This window comes from Solanum stenotomum, chromosome 4 (genome assembly GCF_019186545.1).
Source record: "Solanum stenotomum isolate F172 chromosome 4, ASM1918654v1, whole genome shotgun sequence".
Lineage (NCBI taxonomy): Eukaryota > Viridiplantae > Streptophyta > Magnoliopsida > Solanales > Solanaceae > Solanum > Solanum stenotomum.
In genome coordinates, this window is record NC_064285.1 from 51534688 (window position 1) to 51556725 (window position 22038).

At 33.8% G+C, this 22038-nt stretch overlaps 1 protein-coding gene across 2 annotated transcripts in view; it reads right to left on the reverse strand.

The window, feature by feature from the left end:
• Positions 1 to 8712: 8712 nt before the first annotated feature.
• Positions 8713 to 22038, reverse strand: part of LOC125863125 (DNA gyrase subunit B, chloroplastic/mitochondrial) — a 50059-nt gene continuing 36733 nt past the window's right edge. Inside the window, exon 21 of one of the 2 annotated variants that reach the window (XM_049543272.1) lies at positions 8713 to 9173. In XM_049543272.1, coding sequence (XP_049399229.1) covers positions 9105 to 9173 — 69 coding nt within the window. In that variant the 3' untranslated portion in view covers positions 8713 to 9104. The remainder of the gene's footprint in view (positions 9174 to 22038) is intronic. The other variant, XM_049543273.1, reaches the window with a different exon arrangement.

The window sequence follows — 22038 nt, forward strand, 5'->3', positions numbered from 1 at the left end:
GTATTTTCTGTATTTTCTGTATTTTCTGTATTTTCTGTATTTTCTGTATTTGTTTGGTATTTTCTGTATTTTCTGTATTTGTTTGGTATTTTCTGTATTTTCTGTATTTGTATTTTCAGTATTTTCTGTATTTTCAGTATTTTCTGTATTTTCTGTATTTTCTGTATTTTCTGTATTTGTTTGGTATATATATATATATATCTTGACACAAGCTATTTAATTTAGTGGTCAAGGTGTTCCGAGTCAAATTTCATATGATCAAAACCGATCGCTTTGAGCAACTTGTTCAAATTAATAACGATTTTTCAAACGATCATTTATTTATTTTAATTATTTATTTATTTTAGTAAGTCATTAAGCTTTGGGTGACTTACTATTAATTATTTATTTAAATAATTCGAGTTAAATGAGTACACATTTAATATTTTAAGCTACGTAAAATACTATCGTGTTGTGATCAATTTGTACTCTTGTGACACTTTTATAACCATTGATCTTTGAAACTTACGATATTTCTACTTATTCTTGGTCTCATTTGATGTGATATTTATTAGCTCCAGATTCATAAGTTGTCACTCTATAAGATGTGGTTCGATGCACTTTACAAGGTTATACAACAACACATTAATGCACCAATACTAACTTTCTTTCAGTGAAATGATATATTTTGCGTATGTGCATATGATGTTGAAGTTAGTTGCTTATTTGTATCTCATTTTTATGCCTATTGTAAGCTTATTTATACTATTATGCACTACTATTCTTAAGAATAGTCACTAGCTAGTAAGAATTTAACTTCAAAATGCTTATTTTATTATTAATAAAATGATCTACAGCCATACAAATATTTATAACTTACTTCCTCCGTTCACTTTTACTTGTCACTTATTCCTAAAATAGATTTTCATTTTTACTTGTCACTTTTGACATATCAAGAAAAGAAAATAATTTTTTTTTCATGTTTTACCCTCAACATTAAATACTTATTTTTCAAGACATCATTTAATATGGATAGTTAGGTAAAATACATATATCAATAATCATTTTCTTAATGGATGTGCCAAGTCAAAGTATGACAAGTAAAAGCGAACTTAGGGAGTATTTTAGATCACAAGTTTCAAAAGTCATTCTTTCTTTCTTAAACTTTGTGCCGAATCAAACTAAGTCATACAAATTGAAACGAAAAGAGTAGCAGTCAATCTAGCCAGTTGGCCAAGTACTTTGGGTGCCAATCACAGTTTAAGTACCAGATTTAGGTGGTGACACCTTCATTGTCTTTTATAACATCAGATCTAACCTTAAAAAAAACCATTAACAAGGCCAAATTTCACACTCAATGGCATTAATATGTGGATAAGCAAATGGTATCATGGAAAGAATTTGTTGTTGTAGGCATTAGAACTACAACGAAACAGGGAGATGAAACGGGAGAGGGAGAGAGAGAGGTAGCGATTTGGTGAAGTAAATGGGGAAAGACAAGGTTGGTAGAGCTAAGGGACTCTTAAAAGAGTGCAAACTAGATAATAAACACAGAATTATGATATGAACTATTTTGTAGTTGATATGACTCAATAAGTAACAGCTAATGACAATTTTAATGCTCAATGAGAAAAGCTTAGTGCTTAAACAACCATGTCATACTGAAATTAAAAATGGCACTACCTTGGTCTTGACAAACATGTTGTGACCCCACAAGCTGACTTGGAGGACACATCAGCAGCCACCGTGGAGAAACACACTCAGCAAGAGAGTGGGGTTTTGAAAAGAAGTAAGCGCGTGAGAACCCCTTCAACAAGGCTAACTGATTTGGTAGTGGGAACTAAACGATGAGAACGTGGGCAAAGGGCAATAACGTGTGGCTCGTGAAGTACTAGATTTCATAAATAGCAAAACAAGATTTGAATTAATTAGGAATTGTAATTTGAGTCTTGTTATCTCATCTCCCTGTTCTGTGTTTTCTCATCTCCTCAATTTTTTCTTTCCTTGTTACTGTTCCATTGATTTTCCTTCTTGGTCTTGTATTTTAGTTGTCGTTATAATACAAGCTACCTTTATTTGCAAATTGTTATTTGGTTTGTTGCATTGGTGCTTTCATCCAGAGGTCACTCATGGAGGACCACAAAATACTCAAGGCTCACGTGGATGATTCAATTAAGGAAGTGAAGGATTCCTTCTCTAAAGAACTCACTGAGATCTGAAATATAGGTTTCCACCAAAGTTCCGATGGGGACACACCATCATGAACCGACCATGGAGATAGCTCGACAGAACACCTGTCGGCAGCCACTATACCCAGGCACAAACCTGCTTCAGTGGAATTGGGTCGATTTCGCGATGACAACTCAAAGGCTTGGATATTCCAAGCGGAGCGATACTTTGACTTTTATAGAATTGAAGAAGATCAAAGGCTGACTATGGCATCGTTTTATCTCGACGGCAAGCACTGGAATAGTACAAATGGTTGTTTAGGAACAAACAACTAGTTGACTGGCCACATTTTGCTGAGAAAGTGTGAATCTGGTTTAACCAGAAGGGTCTGGAGTCGGCAGAGGGAAGATTGGCAAAACTCCGATAAATTACCCCGTCTCAAATTTGCAAAAACAATTTGAAGCCATCGCAAATGATACTGATGATATTTCTGATAGACCTATGCTTCACCTCTTTATCTCTGGACTGAGAGAGGACATTAAAAACTCGGTACTGAGTCATGAGCCAAAAACGTTTGATGAGGCCCTTAAGTAGGCTCATATACAAGAGCGACGGATCCAGGTTGAGAAAGGACCCATCCAACCGTCTTTGGTTAGTAAGGGTGTGCCTTTACTACCTTACCCAAATGTCTCCTCATCCTACCAGAACTCTTCTACGATAGCGACCAACAACAACTTGAATCGTGCTGATGCGCGCCTTCCATTGAAACACCTATCCCATGCCGAAATTCAGAGTCGTTGTGAGCGTGGACTCTGCTACTATTGTGAGGAAAAGTATACAGTCAGACATAAATGTAAATCACCACCCCAGCTGTTACTCCTCACTAATGAAACCGATAGTGAACCAATATTACCGGAGTCGTTCGTCACTGATGATATATTGGCAGAAGAATTACAGTGTTTGGAGGTACAAGAACATTTTGCTATTTTTAATCATGCTTTGGCCAGTGGGCATTCTTCTTCCACACTCCGATTCCTTGGTCATGTCAATGGATCCCCGGTTCAGGTCTTGGTGGATGGAGGTAGTGACCATAATTTCATCCAAGCAAGGATGGTAAGTTTCCTGCAGCTTCCAATTGTTTCCATTTCTAGTTTTGTTGTAGTAGTGGGAAGTGGCCAACGACTCAGGTGCGAAGGGGTTGTGCGACAAGTTCCCCTTATAATTCAAGAATGTAAGCTCACACTTGACTTGTATGTATTATCATTACATGGGGGTGATGTGGTCCTCGGGGCATCTTGGCTTTCTACGTTAGGAAGGGTGATCACGGATTATGGAGAACACACATTTGAATTTAGTTACCATGGAACTACTAATATTTGGAAAGGATTAGAACCAACCAGTGCTAAGTCTATCCAATTGCATACCCTCCGACGAGACAAAGCAATTGATGCAATCTCTGCATACTATTGTTTGCAAATAGTTTCAACAGTGTCTACTCATGATGAGCAGGTCAATCCGACCCTCCAGGCTATCTTGGAATCTTTTGTTGATGTCTTTCACAAGCCCCAAGGCCTGCCCCTATTGCGAGTCGTTGATCACGCGATACATTTGGTGCCAGGAACCGATCCAGTGAATGTTAAGCCGTATATATACCCCTACTTCTAGAAGCAAGTAATGGAAGAAATGGTCACTGAAATGCTTAGAGAAGGGGTGATTCGAGCCTGTACAAGCCATTTCTCCTCACCAGTGTTGTTAGTCCGAAAAAAAAATTGAACGTGGAGGTTTTGCATGGACTATAGGGCATTAAATGCAGTCACAATTCAGGATAGATTTCCCATACCAACAGTTGATGAGTTATTCGATAAGCTTCACGGGGCAATGTATTTCTCTAAACTCGACTTGTTGGCTGGATACCACCAAATTTGAGTTAGACCAGAAGATGTGGAGAAAACAACATTTCGAACACATCAAGGACATTACGAGTCCTTGGTAATGCCATTTGGGTTATCTAATGCTCCATCCACTTTTCAAGTGACTATGAACGAGGTATTTAGGATGTATCTACGTCATTTTGTTCTGGTTTTCTTTGATGATATACTGATTTATAGTACCACTTAGGAAGAACATTTGTTGCACTTTTAAACAGTTCTAAATTTGTTATGACAACACCAGTTAGTCGCCAAAAGGAGTAACTGTCAGTTTGATCAAACGAGAGTTGATTACCTCGGCCATGTAATTTCTATACAAGGTCTTAGTGTGGATCCATTAAAGATCTCAGATACAACAATGGCCTTCGCCTAGAAATGTGAAACATGTGCGCAGTTTCCTTGGGCTGGCAGGATATTATCGGAGGTTCATCCACCACTATGTCGCAATAGTTGGGCCCCTCACAAATCTACTTCACATGGTTCCTTTTTCCTGGACAGATGCAACTTAAGCTGCCTTTGACACTCTTAAGAATAAGTTAAGCACAGCGCCAGTCCTAGCCTTGCCTGATTTCACCCAAGAGTTCCAGCTTAAGACAGATGCTTCAGGCTAGGGCATTGGAGCAGTACTTTAACAAAAAGGGCATCTAGTGGCATATTTTAGTCAGAAGTTGAGTAATAGGACGCATGAGGCTTCCACCTACCATCGAGAGATGTTTGCAATCACCCAATCGGTTAGTAAATGGTGCCAATACTTGTTGGGTAGGAGGTTTACCATTTACATTGACCAGCAGTCACTTAAGAGCTTGACGAACCAAACAATTTAGACCCCTGAACAACAAAAATGGTTAAGTAAGTTGGTTGGCTTTGACTTTTAGATTATCTACTACCCTGGCAAATTGAACCAAGTTGTTGATGGTCTTTCCTGTATTCCAGAGGTTGTTTTTCTAACTATCTCAGTACGAGGTTATGACCTCGAAAATGAGCTCAAAATACTCAGCAAAACACATCTAGAGTTGACTTCTCTACAACACACTGTGCATGACCGGACCACCCCTGATTCAGGGTTCACTTTTTGAGATGGACTCTTATTTTTTTAAGACGTTTGGTTATTTCTGCTGATTCTCCTCTACGACAGACCCTATTCATGCCGGGGTGGCCCGAACTTATCATAGGGTTGCTTCAAATTTTTATTGGACGGGCATGAAAAAGGACGTTTATAACTATGTAGCTTCTTGCCAAGTCTGCCAGCAAATGAAAGATTCCCATCAATTACCTGCAGGTCTGCTCCAACCCCTACCCATTCCTTCGATGGTGTTTGAGGATATCGCAATGGATTTCATCACCTGCTTTCCTAGTTCTAAAGGTAAGTCCACTATCATGACGGTCGTAGATCGATTGTCAAAATATGGACACTTTATTGCATTGTCGTCTTTGTTCACTGCTCAGTCAGTTGCAGAAGCTTTTGTGGTTGGAATTGTTCGACTTCATGGCCCTCCAAGGTCTATTGTGACTGATCGGGACCCACGTTTCCTGCATAGCTTTTGGCAGGATCTTAATCGACTACAAGGTACCACATTGGCTATGAGCACAGCATACCATCCTTAGACAGATGGCCAATCTGAGGCTCTGAACAAATATGTGGAGCAATATCTACGTTGTTTTGTCGCTGATGCTCTCACCAAATGGGTTGTGATGTTACCTTGGGTAGAATACTGGTACAATACCGCATATCAGTCCTCCGTTAGGATGACTCTATTTCGAGTGTTGTATGGTAGAGACCCACCTACCGTAGCTCGGTACATTCTGGGCAGTAGCGCTAGTGAAATGATTGAAGCTTATCTGGTGGATAGGGATGAGGCCTTAACTCTCCTTAAGGCTAACTTAGCTCGTGCACAGAATTGGATGAAGGGTCTCGCTGACAAGAGTCGAAGGGAACTAAATTACCAAGTGGGAGAATGGGTTTATGTCAAACTAAAATCGTATCGCCAGAATGTTGTTCGCCTTCACCAGCATCCTAAACTGGGAAGACGTTATTTTGGGCCTTTCAAAATCCTCAAGCATATTGGAGATGTAGCTTACAAAGTATAACTACCTGATGATGCTCGCATCCATCCGATCTTTCACATATCCATGATCAAACGTTGTATGGGTAACCTTGTTCAACAAATTACTCCTTTGAACCTTAATGATACAGCCAACATTATTCCTAAGACTTCTATGAACCTTGAGGACAAGGTTCCTGTCCGAGACGGTAGTATTGTTGTGACCCCACAAGCTGACTTGGAGGACACATCAGCAGCCACCATGGAGAAACACACACAGCAGGAGAGTGGGGTTTTGAAAAGAAGTAAGCGCGTGAGAACCCCTTTAACAAGGCTAACTGATTTCGTAATGGGAACTAAACGATGAGAACGTGGGCAAAGGGCAAGAGCGTGTGGCTTGTGAAGTACTAGATTTCATAAATAGCAAAACAAGATTTGAATTAATTAGGAATTGTAATTTGAGTCTTGTTATTTCATCTCCATGTTCTGTGTTTTATCATCTCCTTAATTTCTTCTTTCCTTGTTACTGTTCCATTGATTTTACTTCTTGGTCTTGTATTTCAGTTGTCGTTATAATACAAGCTACCTTTATTTGCAAAAGAGAACCCTAGACTCTCTTACATGGCACCACCACAAACAAGGATTCCCTTTTAATTTAATTTATTCCAAAACTAGCCTTCTCCTTTCATGAAAAGTTGTGACTTTATGAAAAGTTGCGACTTTTATGAAAAGTTGCAACTTTTATGAAAAATAGCGACTTTTATGAAGAGTTGCGACTTTTATGAAAAGTTGTGACGTTTATGAAAGTTGTGACCTTTTCGAAGGGTTGTAACTTTTCCAAAGAGTTGTGACTTTTCCGATAAGACACAATAAGCAAGTGTTCACACTACACTTTGTTGTTTATAAATAGAGGAATTTCCTCTCATTTTAAAACAACGAAAATTTTGAACTTCTTCTTCTTCTTTTTCTTGACAATTAAATATTTGTGTACTTTGCTCCCGTTGAATNTTTTATGAAAAATAGAGACTTTTATGAAGAGTTGCGACTTTTATGAAAAGTTGTAACGTTTATGAAAGGTTGTGACCTTCTCGAAGGGTTGTAACTTTTTCAGAGAGTTGTGACTTTTCCGATAAGACACAATAAGCAAGTGTTCACACTACACTCTGTTGTTTATAAATAGAGGAATTTCCTCTCATTTTAAAACAACGAAAATTTTGAACATCTTTTTCTTCTTTTTCTTGACAATTAAATATTTGTGTACTTTGCTCCCGTTGAATAACTCACTGACACCATTGTTTTTGTATCAATACACTGGTGAATATAATCGTTCTATCCTGAGAGGATTCATTCCTTTAAATCTCTGGTACTAGAGGAGAATAATTTCCTTAAGGAACACTGTGCATTCAGTGGACTCGATTTTTTCCATTCTGTTTCATTCTATTGTTACAGATTATGGTATGTTTTTACATTCACTAATTTATGCTTATATTATTAATTGTTATTTTTTAGTACATGCTTCAAAATTTGTTGTTTATGTTTTTGCAAAATTATTGTTATAAGTATTTGTTAGTAAAAGTTAAATAACAAACATTAATTGGGTATTCAAGCAAGTTTTCTCTACTGAAATTATTGAAGGCACAATAAAAAAAAGCCCTTGCAAATCTCTAATTTCTTCATCAACAATGTCATTCCTTCACATTGAAGGATGAGATTTTGTGTTCTTTAGAAAATCCTTTGAGAGTTAATAACTTTGCATGCCCATATTTTTTGGTTTTTATGTTGTTGTTATCTATTTTTACTAAAATTTATCAGTGAATATTATGAGTACTTTAAAGATTGAAAGTAGATTGAAGTGTTAGTCAATTTTTTGAGGTATGTTATTTCAAAACATCATAACTTTTCTGGTTAAATGATTCGTTATCATCATTGGATATCTCATAGTTTACTCCCTTTAATGTATGTTTTTTCTCGTTGTTTTGTCATCTCCTTAAAATTGTATTGATTATTTTTCATTTGGTATGTATATGATCTCACTTGAACAAAGCTTTCATCCTTTTAATGTTTTTCTTTTTTTCCTTCTCATTCTCTTCTAAATATTTTTGGTGTGAGTTATGACTATTTTCGGCAAGCTTAATTTGAAAGATATGAAACAAAACCTGCTCTAAATAAAATTAATGTCTTAAGCTACAAAAGATATGTCTATTAACATAGATTTGTTGTCCTTCATGTCCCAAGTCATTGCTGAGCATTTGAGTTATCTAGGTTAGACTCATATTTAATTTTTTAATGTTCAAGAATATTTCTTCAACATGAGTCTAGAATCCAACATTTTGATCTACTTGTACTTTCATAATGCAACAACTATACATACATATTTCTGAAAAAATAGTAAAGTTGCATTGATAAAGCATCTAAAAGGACCTTCAGAGCAGCAGTTTAATGAAGAATGAATTTCTAAAAAGGTGAACAATATTATTTTGTTGTTGTTTTAAATTTATTTTTCTCCTTCTATAAATTTTATTAGAGTAACAATATAATAATAACATAAAGTGATGAACGTTTGACCTCAGACTTTGATATTTTTGACAGTCTTAGAGAGGAGTGGCTCCACCTTTCTCATCCGTAGAACCCTCTAATCATACAACTACTCATTAATCATTACTTCCATCAATATTTATGCCATATTGCTAACTAAAAATGTTAAATTACATAGGACAAGAGTGCAAATTACAGGTAACAAAAGTAAAATAAGGGAGGACAAAAACCTATGATGTATAGCAAGGTACTTAATACTTATAATCCAAATCCTTTTCTGCTTACATTGCATGTTCCACGGAGAACTGGAGAAGGAAGTGCCTCGAAAACCCCACCATTTGGTTATCAAAATTATACTGCAGCCCCCCGTTGTGCAATAAAAGGATACAAGACATTTGGTCCCTTCCAGATGTAATGATTTGTGTTCTTGCAGGGTTTACTACATACACATTCATATATCCAGTTGCTCAAGGTTGATCATGCTCGCTGAATGTTGTATAAGTTGCTTCCTAACATCCACCTGTAATTGACATAATGGAGATGAGCAATAAAATCAAGTCATTAGCAAAAGAGTGGAAAGAGATGGACAACCACCAATCCACCATAATTATCATATCATATCATCATATATTATTATAAATGGAAGCTCCTAACCTCAAACCCCTAAAATAAATTAAATATTAATATCTCTTTAATTAGCTAAATATTTAGTAGTTATATTTAAATTCATGCATCAAACAAGATCTAAATGCAATCTTATATTCATGTACTAAATAAATGTGGGTAATGAAGAGTCTAATAACCTTCAATTTTAATTGGTAAGATAAGTGGGGGTGAGGAAGAATCTATCAAAGACACTCACACAACATTATTTAAATTCCCTTCTTTCATCCAAATTGTGATCATCTTGCATTCTACATTAGGTTAGTCTACATCATTTGTTCATATGATATATTATTTATATTTATATTTATTTATATCTATATCTATATTTTAATTTTATTTTTTAATTGCCTTAAAAGCATGAACTCCTAACTTGAATGTTAAATTACTATAATATCCCTAACTTAGGTTGTGACTTTTTCGATGACTTGTGACTTTTCCGATTAGTTGTGACTTTTTTCAAAGGGTTGTGATTTTTCGATGAGTTGTGACTTTTCCAAAGAATTTTTTTCAATAAGTTGTGAATTTTCCAAAGAGTTGTGCCTTTTTCAAAAAGTTGTGTCTTTTCCAAAGTGTTGTGACTTCTCGGAAAGGTCATGATTTTTTTGATAAGACACAAAAAACATTTGTTCATAAATAGAGGGACTTCCTTTCATTTTTCAACCACTTTTTTTTCTATTCTCCTACTCTTCCTCTTCTTCTTGCATTTTAAAATTTTTTGTGTGATTTATTCTCGTTGAGTGAGTTCGAAGTTTAGTAGAATATGAGGTACCACTATTCTGATGAAGTAAGTCATTCTATCCTAAGAAGGTATATTTCATAACCTTCTTATGATATATTAATTATTTATTTGCTTAATAAATACATTAGTATGTAATGTTCCAATATATGAAGTTAACATAATGTAGTCTAAATTCATTTGTTTTTGTTAGCAATTTATCTTGCGATGTAGATATATGCTTCTGAATATCTTTTTCCAAAATTTAGAGAATTGTCACAATTTGTTTTTGATGCTCAAGAAAAAAGAATGACTTTATCTATCAATGCTACTTATGTGATTTAGACTCTCATGAAGTTTTCTTCAAAATAGTTATTACTATATAAACATTGTACTTTTGTTTTACTTATTTACTATTTCTTAATAATTCAATATTTTAGACGAAGAAAAGTTTATATGACTTGTAATAACGCCAGTTGAAGTTTGTATTAGTTTAATTTTTATTATTTATTTAATAGATAATTTTATGAGATAAATATTTTTATTAATGCAAATATATATTTATTAGATCACCTGCTTGCATACAGTCCCCTGACAATTGTAAACACATACTTTACACCACTAATCAACTTTGTTTCTTCCCCGTGAAGCATTACTTATACAACCTATTATTGGTTCACCTTCTCACATACAGTCCCCTGGCAATTTTAAACACATACNTATATGACTTGTAATAACGCCAGTTGAAGTTTGTATTAGTTTAATTTTTATTATTTATTTAATAGATAATTTTATGAGATAAATATTTTTATTAATGCAAATATATATTTATTAGTTCACCTGCTTGCATACAGTCCCCTGACAATTGTAAACACATACTTTACACCACTAATCAACTTTGTTTCTTCCCCGTGAAGCATTACTTATACAACCTATTATTGGTTCACCTTCTCACATACAGTCCCCTGGCAATTTTAAACACATACTTTACATATATATGTTACTTCTAACCTTAGTTTAACCGCACTTTACATCTTAATGATACCCTCTTTTATGGATCAAATTCCTACCTAACCATGCAGATTTCGACCATTTGCCGCCCTCATCAATGGTACTAATACACAATAACGCCTAGAATTAACATTGTTGCCCAATGGTAGTCATCAAGATCCAGCCCACATGACGACTGAAATTGAACTAGCAAAATGGAATGTACCGATAAACAATATACAAATATAGTCCGTTAATTCGGTGATGAGAGTCTTAGTAATTTGAAGGGGTTCAATAATACCTTACAAGAATTCAAGGCATGAAGGGACTTTTAGAACAATAATATTATTATTAACGAAAAGGTAATAGCATTGACATTTTTACTTACCTTATTATTTTATAGTTCATGTTTATTGTACTTATACCCCCACCCCTTTGCACAATACTAGGTACAAAAATTCAAGCAACACTATTTAATAAACATATCGAAACATGGAAGGACACATTGAAACCAAATAAGAGTTACTACATTGCTAAAGGACGCTTAGATCGCATCAACCCCAACTACTACTCCGTACATAAAGAAGTTGAATTGGCATTTACAGATAACACAATCATAAAGGCGACTGACACTGAGGGTTCAACACACACATTCTTTGTTGGCTTTGTATCATTGGATCATGTCGATAAATTACCTAATGGTGCTATTCTAGGTATCTATCCACCCAAATAATTTGTTATTTAATTTCATGCTCCATTATGTAATCACTATCACTAATTTACATTACCTATTCTAAGATTTGATTTGATTTGATTTGTGTTTTAGTTTCAATGAATTCCCTCATTGAAAAAGAATATAGCAAGAGACGGGAGATAGTTGTTACAAATGAGCAGTATGTTTTGAAGATGCCTAACCTACCACCAATATAGAGATATGGTGAAGTATTGAAATTTTGCTTCTAATTGATAACCCATCATAGAGCATACAACTGTTACTCTATGAGAAGATTTTGCAGAAAATGACGGTGCTTTTCTAGAAAAGATGAAAGATGATAAACCTATAATTGACTTATGTGATGTTAGAATCTCAATCGTTAAAAGTATTGGACAGACTACTTTATGTTTTTATAATAAACTAGGTATAGTTGTTATTTCAAATTTGAAACAAGCTCTTATCACACTAGGCACTTTTGAAATATCTACTATTTCCATGAGTAGCGTCTTGATCAATCCACAGTTTCAAAAATCCACGGACCTGGTACATTACATTATTAATCGCACATATGTTCTGCAATGTTATTTAAAACTGATTGTCACAACTAATGTACATCCTATACTTTTGCATTGTAGGCAGGTTACTTTTAAATTTTCTATAACAAGACACAATTGTTCTATTATCATTGTAGGGTTATTACATACTGAAATTCCTAAATTTCCAAAACCTTTGCACCGAGCACATCTCACTCAAAATGGGTGATACAGTTAACTAATCTTATCGAAAATACAGGCGTGAAATGGTAAAGGCCGAAAATAAAGATTTTATGGTAACACCAAGTAGGAAAATGAGAAGAGCCATAGAAGTTCTGTTGGTATATATTATGGATTGGTTTCTAGCTGATTCACAATTGCATACTATCCTATACTTCTCTCTAAAAATAATAACTATTTTAATATCCAAAATATAATCACAAATATGGTATATTGGCGATGCGCAGGATTGTTTGTACAAGTTCAAAGCAATAATTGTAGACATACTCAATAAAGATGAGCTGTGGTATTCGTCTTGCAAAAAGTGTAGCAAAAAAGTGAAAGTTATCGAACATATTGTATCTTGTAACAATCGCGACAGTGAGAATGTAGAATATGAAATGAGGTTAGACTTGGTAAAAACTTGATTCTACATTTACTAATTAGAAAATAAATTAACTTTAAATTTTAAATGACTCCCCTTATTAAAAAGATACTGCTTACGATTTGAAGTGTGTGGTGGAGAACAACGTGCCCGAGCTATTCTATTTGAAGCGGCTAAATATTTACTAAGTTGTAGCGTGCAAGACTACATAGAATCGACCTCAGTAAAGATATGAATTGTATATATACCCAAACACCTTAACGCTCAATGAACTCCGCCGCATAGGTACGTTGTCTAATTCATCCTAACTTTTACAGTTATCTTATTATGATACTTCATAGCACAAAAGAGAAGAAAAGAAATACCTGATTACATATACATAACAATTGATGATTTTGTTAATTTTATACATTAGGTTAGTTTTAAAAGAAAATGCGCCCATCATGTTGCTGAGAAAACTGGACCCCTCAAATGGATTACGCAATGGGACATGGTTAATTTGTACAGGCTCTGACGAGAATGTCATACATGCAGAAGAAACAACAGGTCAATATGCCACAAACCAGGTCTTTACTCCAACAATACAACTATCACCCTCCCCTCCCCCACAAAAATGAAGGATACCCTTTCAAATTTATTCGGAAATAATTTTCAATACGTCTATGTTTTTTTAATGATGATAAATAAAGCTAAAGGTCAAACGATGTCAAATGTAGAAGTATACATACAACAACATGCTTTCTCTATGGCAAACTATACGTTTCACTATATAGAGGAATATCTATGCCAACAAAAAAAGTGCAGGTCATAATTGAACAACTAGATTGATGCACTAGGACATATACAAGAAATACGGTCTACATGAAAGTATTAGGTGAGATTTGATAAATACCAAAATTGTAAGAAATCAAACAGGAAAAAACAAAAGGGAACATACAGTTCCTAATGAAAATTTTATTGGACGAATTCTTAGGTTTTGTGGAAGAGGAGATGATATGAAAAATACCAGACAGCTACCATAGAAGACATTAGTTTTGTGTATATAAAGTTATTCACATACAGGGTACACTGAATTTCAAATAATAAAAGGGAACATACAGTTCATGACACTACATAACTAAGAGGACAAACTGTTAATTCGTGCACAATTACTTACTAACAAATTGCCTAATAACAATTTAAGAATACAACGCTCGTCACTACATGCCCAACAAGCAAGAAGGAAAATAGATTGGCCATTCAGTTAGTATGAAGTAGTGCAATATTAAATACATATTGATATGTTTAAAGCCTAAAATACACATAAAAAGATAAAATATCTCGTGTATAGGGATCTCAAGACTTAACCTACACGTAACGCATGTGCAGTGAATCTAGTCTAGTTACCTTAAAAGCATGAACTCCTAACTTGAATGTTAAAATACTATAATATCCCTAACTTAGGTTGTGTCTTTTTCGATAAGTTGTGACTTTTCCGAAAAGTTGTGACTTTTTTCAAAGGGTTGTGATTTTTCGATGAGTTGTGACTTTTCCAAAGAGTTGTGAATTTTTCAAAGGGTGGTGACTTCTCTGAAAGGTCATGCCTTTTCAGATAAGACACAAAAAATACTTGTTTATACTACCCTTTGTTGACTATAAATAGAGGGGCTTCCTCTCATTTTCAACAACAATTTTTTTGATCTTCTACTCTTCTTCTTCTTGTATTTTATAAAAAAATCGTGTGATTTATTGACGTTGAGTGAGTCCAAAGTTTAGCAGAATATGAGGTACCACTATTTTGATGAAGTAAATCATTATATCCTAAGAAGGTATATTCCATAATCTCGAGTACTTGAGGAAAATAATTTTATGATATAATAATTATATTTTTACTTAACAGATATATTAGTATGCAATGTTCCAATATATGAAGTTATCATGATGTAGTCTAAATTCATTTGTTTTTGTTAAATATTTCTCTTGTGATGTAGATATATGTTTCTGAATAACTTTTTCAAAAATTATTAGACTTCTCAAGAGTTAGATAATTGTCACAGTTTGTTTTTTTGATGCTCAAGACAAAAAAAAATGATTTTATTTATCAATGCTACCTATGTGATTTGGATTGTCAAGAAGTTTGTTTCAAGAAAGGTGTTACTATATAAACATTGCCCTTTTGCTTTACTTATTTACTATTTCTTAAATTTCAGTATTTTAGACGAAGAAAAGTTCATATGACTTGTAATAATGTCTGTTGAAGTTTGTATTAGTTTAAGTTTTATTATTTATTTAATATATGAGATAAATATTTTCATTAATGCAAATATATATATGTCACGAATTATATATGTCACAAATGTATTATCAAGCTAACAAGATTTTCTAACTTCAAAATATATTATTTTATAATGTTCTGAATTGTTTTTTTAATAAAAAAAACTCACAACAAATTTGAAAATATGTAGATATGTATGAATCATTTGAAATTTATCATTTACAAAATAAATTTTATATTCAGTAATATGGAATAACCATTTACAAAAATTGGGAACATTAATTAAAAGTCCTATTTATTTATGTAAGTATAATATTTATTAGAAATTCAGCTATTGCACATTAATTCTTTAGTTATAACATTATAAATTCTCATAGTTATTACTAATTATTGCAAACGTTATTCACACTCTTTTACATTCTTTAGTTATAACAGTATGAATTCTCATAGTTATTACATTAATTATATCTATCATTCATCTTTCTTTATATTAACCTTTGACCAATAAATAAAAATTAATATACAAAAATATTTCTAAAAAAATACATCTAAAAGGTTTAACGTAGAATTTACCTGCAAAGCACATCTAGTTAGATGACAAGAAAACTGCACAACAAATATTATCTATAAGGTAATATTAGTAAGATACGACTAATTATATGATTGAACCTCATCAAATTGAAATAAATATATACTTTATTGCATTTACTAATAAAATATTTCATGGACTATCTTCATAGGTTCGGGTGAATAAGAGTATATATGATGATCCACATTGAGCATTCACAAAAGAATCTGCAATATTATTTTGTGCAAAACTTATTATTCAAATCTTCGCTTAAATAAGCAATACTATTTACTATAACATATATTTTTTGAATTGGTCTTCATGTGCAACGCACCTGTCGAAAAACTAATAAAAAGAAACGCATCAAGTCTGTCTCGACAAGTAGATGTCCTAATAAAGTCTAGGCACTAACACTACATTCAGAATAGGAAGACATACCTTGGAACCCATTAGTGATGAGTAGACGACATTTGCTTCAGCTGCATCTTCCACTACTAATTGCTTTAATAGCCTAGTCTCTGGGTTCATTGTTGTTTCCCATAACTGCGCTGGCATCATTTCTCCCAATCCTGAAAAGTTTTCCATATAAATCACATGATTTAAATAAGGGAGGTTTAAAGAACTCGCATGTCTCTGTATAAGAGATGCATAAATTCTGCACTGTCCGTCTTTATGTCGTTCCACCAATAGACTTTTTTTAGATAACGGTACATCTTAGTGGCACTTGGATGAATAGAATATCTGGAATTATGGGCTTCTGTAAGGATCTGCTGCCTTAACTCACCCACATTTGAAACACATAAGCGATCTTGGTAATGAAGTACATCATCTCCCCCTTGGGAGAAAACCTCAACTTTTTGTTGATGAACTGCACCTTTGAACAGAAATAATATAGGTTCGCTATCTTTTTTTTCCTTAACCTCCGCTATGATTCAGGATTCTGATCTATTTTGAATTATCACATCATGCNTAGAATATTTGGAATTATGGGCTTCTGTAAGGATCTGCTGCCTTAACTCACCCACATTTGGAACACATAAGCGATCTTGGTAATGAAGTACACCATCTCCCCCTTGGGAGAAAACCTCAACTTTTTGTTGATGAACTGCACCTTTGAACAGAAATAATATAGGTTCGCTATCTTTTTTTTCCTTAACCTTCGCTATGATTCAGGATTCTGATCTATTTTGAATTATCACATCATGCACCATCTGACGTGTCCATAAGACAAACTCCTAAGCGAGCAAGTCGGTGAACATCTTTGGCTAACTCTTTCTTTTCTTTTGCAACATGTGCTACACTACCCATAGACAGTCTGATGAGAGCATCAGCCACTACATTGGCCTTACCCGGATGGTAAAGCACATTCATGTCATAGTCTTTGAGGAATTCAAGTCCTCTCCTCTAACGAAGATTCAGACCTTTTTGGGTGAACACGTACTTTGAGGCTCTTATGATATGTGAACACATCAACATGAACGCTATACAAGTAATGTCTCCAAATCTTTAGGGCAAACACTACAGCTGTAAGCTCGAGGTCATGAGTCGGGTAGTTCTTCTCATGGACCTTAAGCTGCCTAGAAGCATAAGCTATGACCTTACCTTGTTGCATCAATACACAACCTAGGCTGACCATAGATGCATCACAATAAACCACATAACCATCTGAACCATCTGGTAGAATCAAGACCGGAGTTGTAGTCAACCTGGTCTTCAGTTCTAAGAAGCTTTTCTCACACTCATCTGACCACTGAAACTTGACCTTTTTTTTTGAATTAACTTGGTCAATAGGGAAGTTATGGATGAAAATCCTTCAACAAACCTCCTATAATAACTGGCCAAAACCAAGAAACTTCTGACATCAGTCGAAAAAGTGGGTTTGGGCCAGTGTTTTACTGCCTCAATTTTCTGAAGATCTACTCGGATCCCTTTGTTGGATACCACATGACCAAGGAAAGCTACCGACTATAACTAGAATTCACATTTGCTGAATTTAGCGAATAACTGGTAATCTTTGAGAGTTTGTAGAACAACTCTCAGATGAGTCGCATGCGTTTCCTCACTACGAGAATAAATGAGGATATCATCAATAAAAACAATAACGAACATGTCCAAGTACTATTTGAATACCATGTTCATTAAGTCCATGAAAGTTGCAGGAGCATTTGTTATTCCAAAAGACATAACTACAAATTCATAGTGGACATACCGAGTCCTGAAGGCTTTCTTCGAGATGTCATTATCTATGACTCTGAGCTAATGGTACCTGGATCTGAGGTCTATCTTAGAAAAGAAACTAGCACCCTAAAGTTGGTCGAACAAGTCATAAATCTTGAGGATGGGATACTTATTCTTGATTGTGACTTTGTTCAACTGACAATAGTCAATGCACATCCTAAGAGAACCGTCTTTCTTTCGCACGAACAACACTAGAGCACCCCACAGAGATGTTGGATTTGATGAAGCCTTTATCTAGAAGGTCTTTCAACTTTTCTTTCAATTCCTTTAGCTTATGTAGAGCCATTTTGCAAGGGGGGAATCAAAATAGGCTAGGTATTTGGAAGGAGATCTACTTCGAAGTCGATTCCCTTTCGGGAGTAGCTCCGAGAAGATCTTCTGGGAACACTTCTCGAAAACTCATTTACGACAGGGACTGATTCTAGAGTTGGGGTTTTGAAGTTTCAATCCTTAACCCAAACAAGATGATAGATATACCCTTTAGAAATCATTTTCCTAGCCTTAAGGTAAGAGATAAATCGATCTATAGGCACTGAGCTACTACCCTTCCACTCTAACACTGGCTAGTTTGGAAAGTGAAATCGAATGATCCTAGTTCTACAATCGATTGAAGCATAACATGAATTTAACCAATCCATGCCCAGAATGACATCGAAATCTTCCATTTCTAACTCTATAAGGTCCACTAAGGTGACTTTTTGAGAAACTGTGACAGGGCAATTTATGTATACCCGTCTAGTTATAACTAGGTCAACAACTGGAGTAGATGCCCTACGTCATACTTTCGGACATTGATGCCCCTGTCATCCAAAAACTAGATCATATATAGTCGTTAGACTAATGGACATACACGTGTCATATTCTTATCCACCGATCTGACATTTATTAAATATCAAATCGACGGATAAGATTGTACCATGTGTCCCTATTTAGTCTTCCGTTAGAGTGAAGGGCATATATGCTCTAGTTTTTGGACGGCAGGGGAACCAATGTCCCAAAAGTATGACGGAGGGTATCTGCATACAATTTACGATAGTTCGGGGATATATATATCCTTTATCCCATTTATCAATTATACTTTTTTTTAATCTTTTCTCTATTTTTTTTCTTATTTTTTAATTAAAGGATTAAAAAATAGCAATAGTACTATTTATGTTTTTCTCAATTTCATTGGCATTTTACTCTCTTTTTTATTAGTATTTTGTCCTTTTTTTTGTTAATTTCTTTTGCTCTTTACTCACTTTTTGGTCAGTAAATTGCTATAATATTCACTCATTATTATTTTTTGATGAAAGAAATGGTAATGATTGTGCCCAATAGTTACAATATTCTTATCTTCCATATTTATGGTATGCTACAAAATTTTCATATTCCGCCTAGGTAAGTTAAAACAAAAATTCATATAACTAAAAGAAAATCAATTTATTATAGTTCTAACCAGAGTTAACAAAATTATGATTTTATGACGAGCAAAAATGAATAAAAGGTTATTCCAGAATCATTCAAAAAAAATTTATCAATTATTCTTCAATAAATATTGTAAACACTTTTTACTGATTTTTTTTTCAATATTAGTAATGTATTTACCTCAAGTTTCATTCATATGGTGAATTATCTTATAAATGAATAATAGTTACTAATTTTATCATCTAACTTTTTACTTATTTATTTTTTTAAAAAAAAACTTAGGAGTTGTAATATTAGAGTTGATATTACATGCTATTTTATGCCAGTAATTAGGGCAAAGCATTAGGAGATGAAAGGTTAGAATTTATTTTTATTTTTTTTATAAAACATAGTGTTGACAATTAAATAAAGTAGTAAAACTTAAAATCTAAATGAATTTGAGATTTTAAAAAAGAATGTTTTAATATATTTTTATTTTTCAAATATAGTGAAAACATTAGTTTGTAGATCTAATGAGATATTTTGTAACTGAGCGAGTGCGGCTTAGTTTACTAGTGTAGAATAGAACTAATTACTAGTATAGATAGCAATTACTACTAAGTTAAAGGACTACAATCTAAAAGGCGGACTTTTCGTGTTATTTATTAAAAATATTATGTGTTCTTGACGGAAAGATCGAGGTTCTATGGCTACCAACAATGGCGGAGATTTTCTTGAAGATTTAATCAAGGAAATTCTACTCAAATTGCATGTGAAGTCATTGTTGAGGTTCAAATGCGTCTGCAAAAACTGGTACACTCTTATAAAAAATCCTAGCTTCATCCGTGAACACTTGAATTTTAGCAAGAACAATCCCCCACAACTCTTGATTTATGATTATGGTGCACCCGGTGATTTCCCTCCCATCACTTTTATTTCCGATTATGGTATAGATGCTCCTACACATGAAGTAAATCCCCAAAGTTTTGAAGGTATGACAAACCTCTTAGGTTCTATCGATGGCTTGTTTTTCTTGGAAAGAGAAATTAATAATGATGTCTTGTGTGCATTGTGGAATCCTTCTACTAGGGAGGTGAGAGATCTCCTTAGTGCATACAGAATCAAATTTGAATAATTTTTCAATTCTAATCAGGTTTTTGGATTTGGATTAGATGTATTAACTAACGACTATAAAGTGGTTTACTATAATTGCAAGAATGAAAATGCAGTTGTGTATTCATGTTCTAGGGATTCATGGAGAATATTCAAACATGAAAATGTCTGCGACAATCGAAATGTTGAATATGTGGATCCTTTTATGGTAGTACTACTTATCTAAATGGATCTTATTACTGGATGTTAAGGAAAAATATCAATTTCAACTTTACTTTCAAATTTCTTTCATTCAACTTTGGGAATGAGGTGTTTGAAGTGATTGAAGGGCCGCCACATGATTGTGATATTCGTAGTTGGACTGCAGATCTAATGATTCTTGATGATTCCATTGTTATTTTGAACGAAGTTGACATGTTTGTTTAGGTTGTATGGGTAATGATCCAACCAGGGGTTGGAACAAATTAGCTACCTTTCATTGCTTTTTATGTATCAAGTCTTGTTGTGATAGCTCTCTAATTTGGGCAATTGGATGTTTCGGATTGATCTCCTACAATGTTAAGACAAAGAAGATGAGGAATCTTGAATTTCATCATCAACGCCTAGGTAGAAGTCCAACTTGCAGTGGTTTTGGGGTTTACTATTATAAAGAGATTTAGTAACAATTAAACGGCAAGAGAATGGATAGCTTGACCACATGAGAAATGACAAAATTGGCAATCAACTATTAAATTTCAATATGAGACCTTGAACTTATTCAATAAGATCTTCATGTATTTTTATTTACAGTTTATTCATCTGCTTTTCTAGTCAAGACAAAATTACTTAGGATTTTGATCTTGGGGTCATGTTTCAATATAAGGTTCATTACTTACTTTCATTGTTGTTGTACAAGATAGTTGAGTTTGGGAGTTTTTATTAATACATTAAGATCATTCTATGTTTGAGGTTCATTTCTAACTTTGTTATTATTTCAAAATTCATTTTCTATATTTTCCAATTGTAAATTTTGGGTGAATTGAAGTTCTTTTTATGACGAGCAAATTAATGACTTTAAATTAAGTATTCTATTTATGTACTTGCATAGAGGACACGATTGAGCAGAGTATACTACCTTTGTCATAGTCAGTGATCTATTTATAGTCGTGATTGTTGTCATAGTCAATAGGGTCGAAATTCAAGTTGTGTGATTGATAACTTTCCTGCACGATCTCAAGAGCACTGAATTAGAATAAGAGGTTTACCATCATATTTGTTTCATTTTTAAAAAATAGATAATTTAAATGAAACAAATGTGTTTTACGTGACAAATTCTTGAATGCTTAATATTTTTCCTTCAATCAAAAAAATAAAAACCCAAATTCTTTCTTCAAGGATCGATGAAAAAAGATCAATTTGGAATTCACTAAAATTCAATTCATGTAACGACCCTATTTAATGATTAAATTAAAATTATAAGTTTACTTGAAAAAAAATATTCTTACGTTTTCCATTGTTGTTCATAAGCCATAAGGCCTATGTCATTGCAACTCATTATGACCATCAATAATTTTTGCTTATTTTTTTAAAATTTTAATGTTGTTTAATAAAAAACGACTTTCTA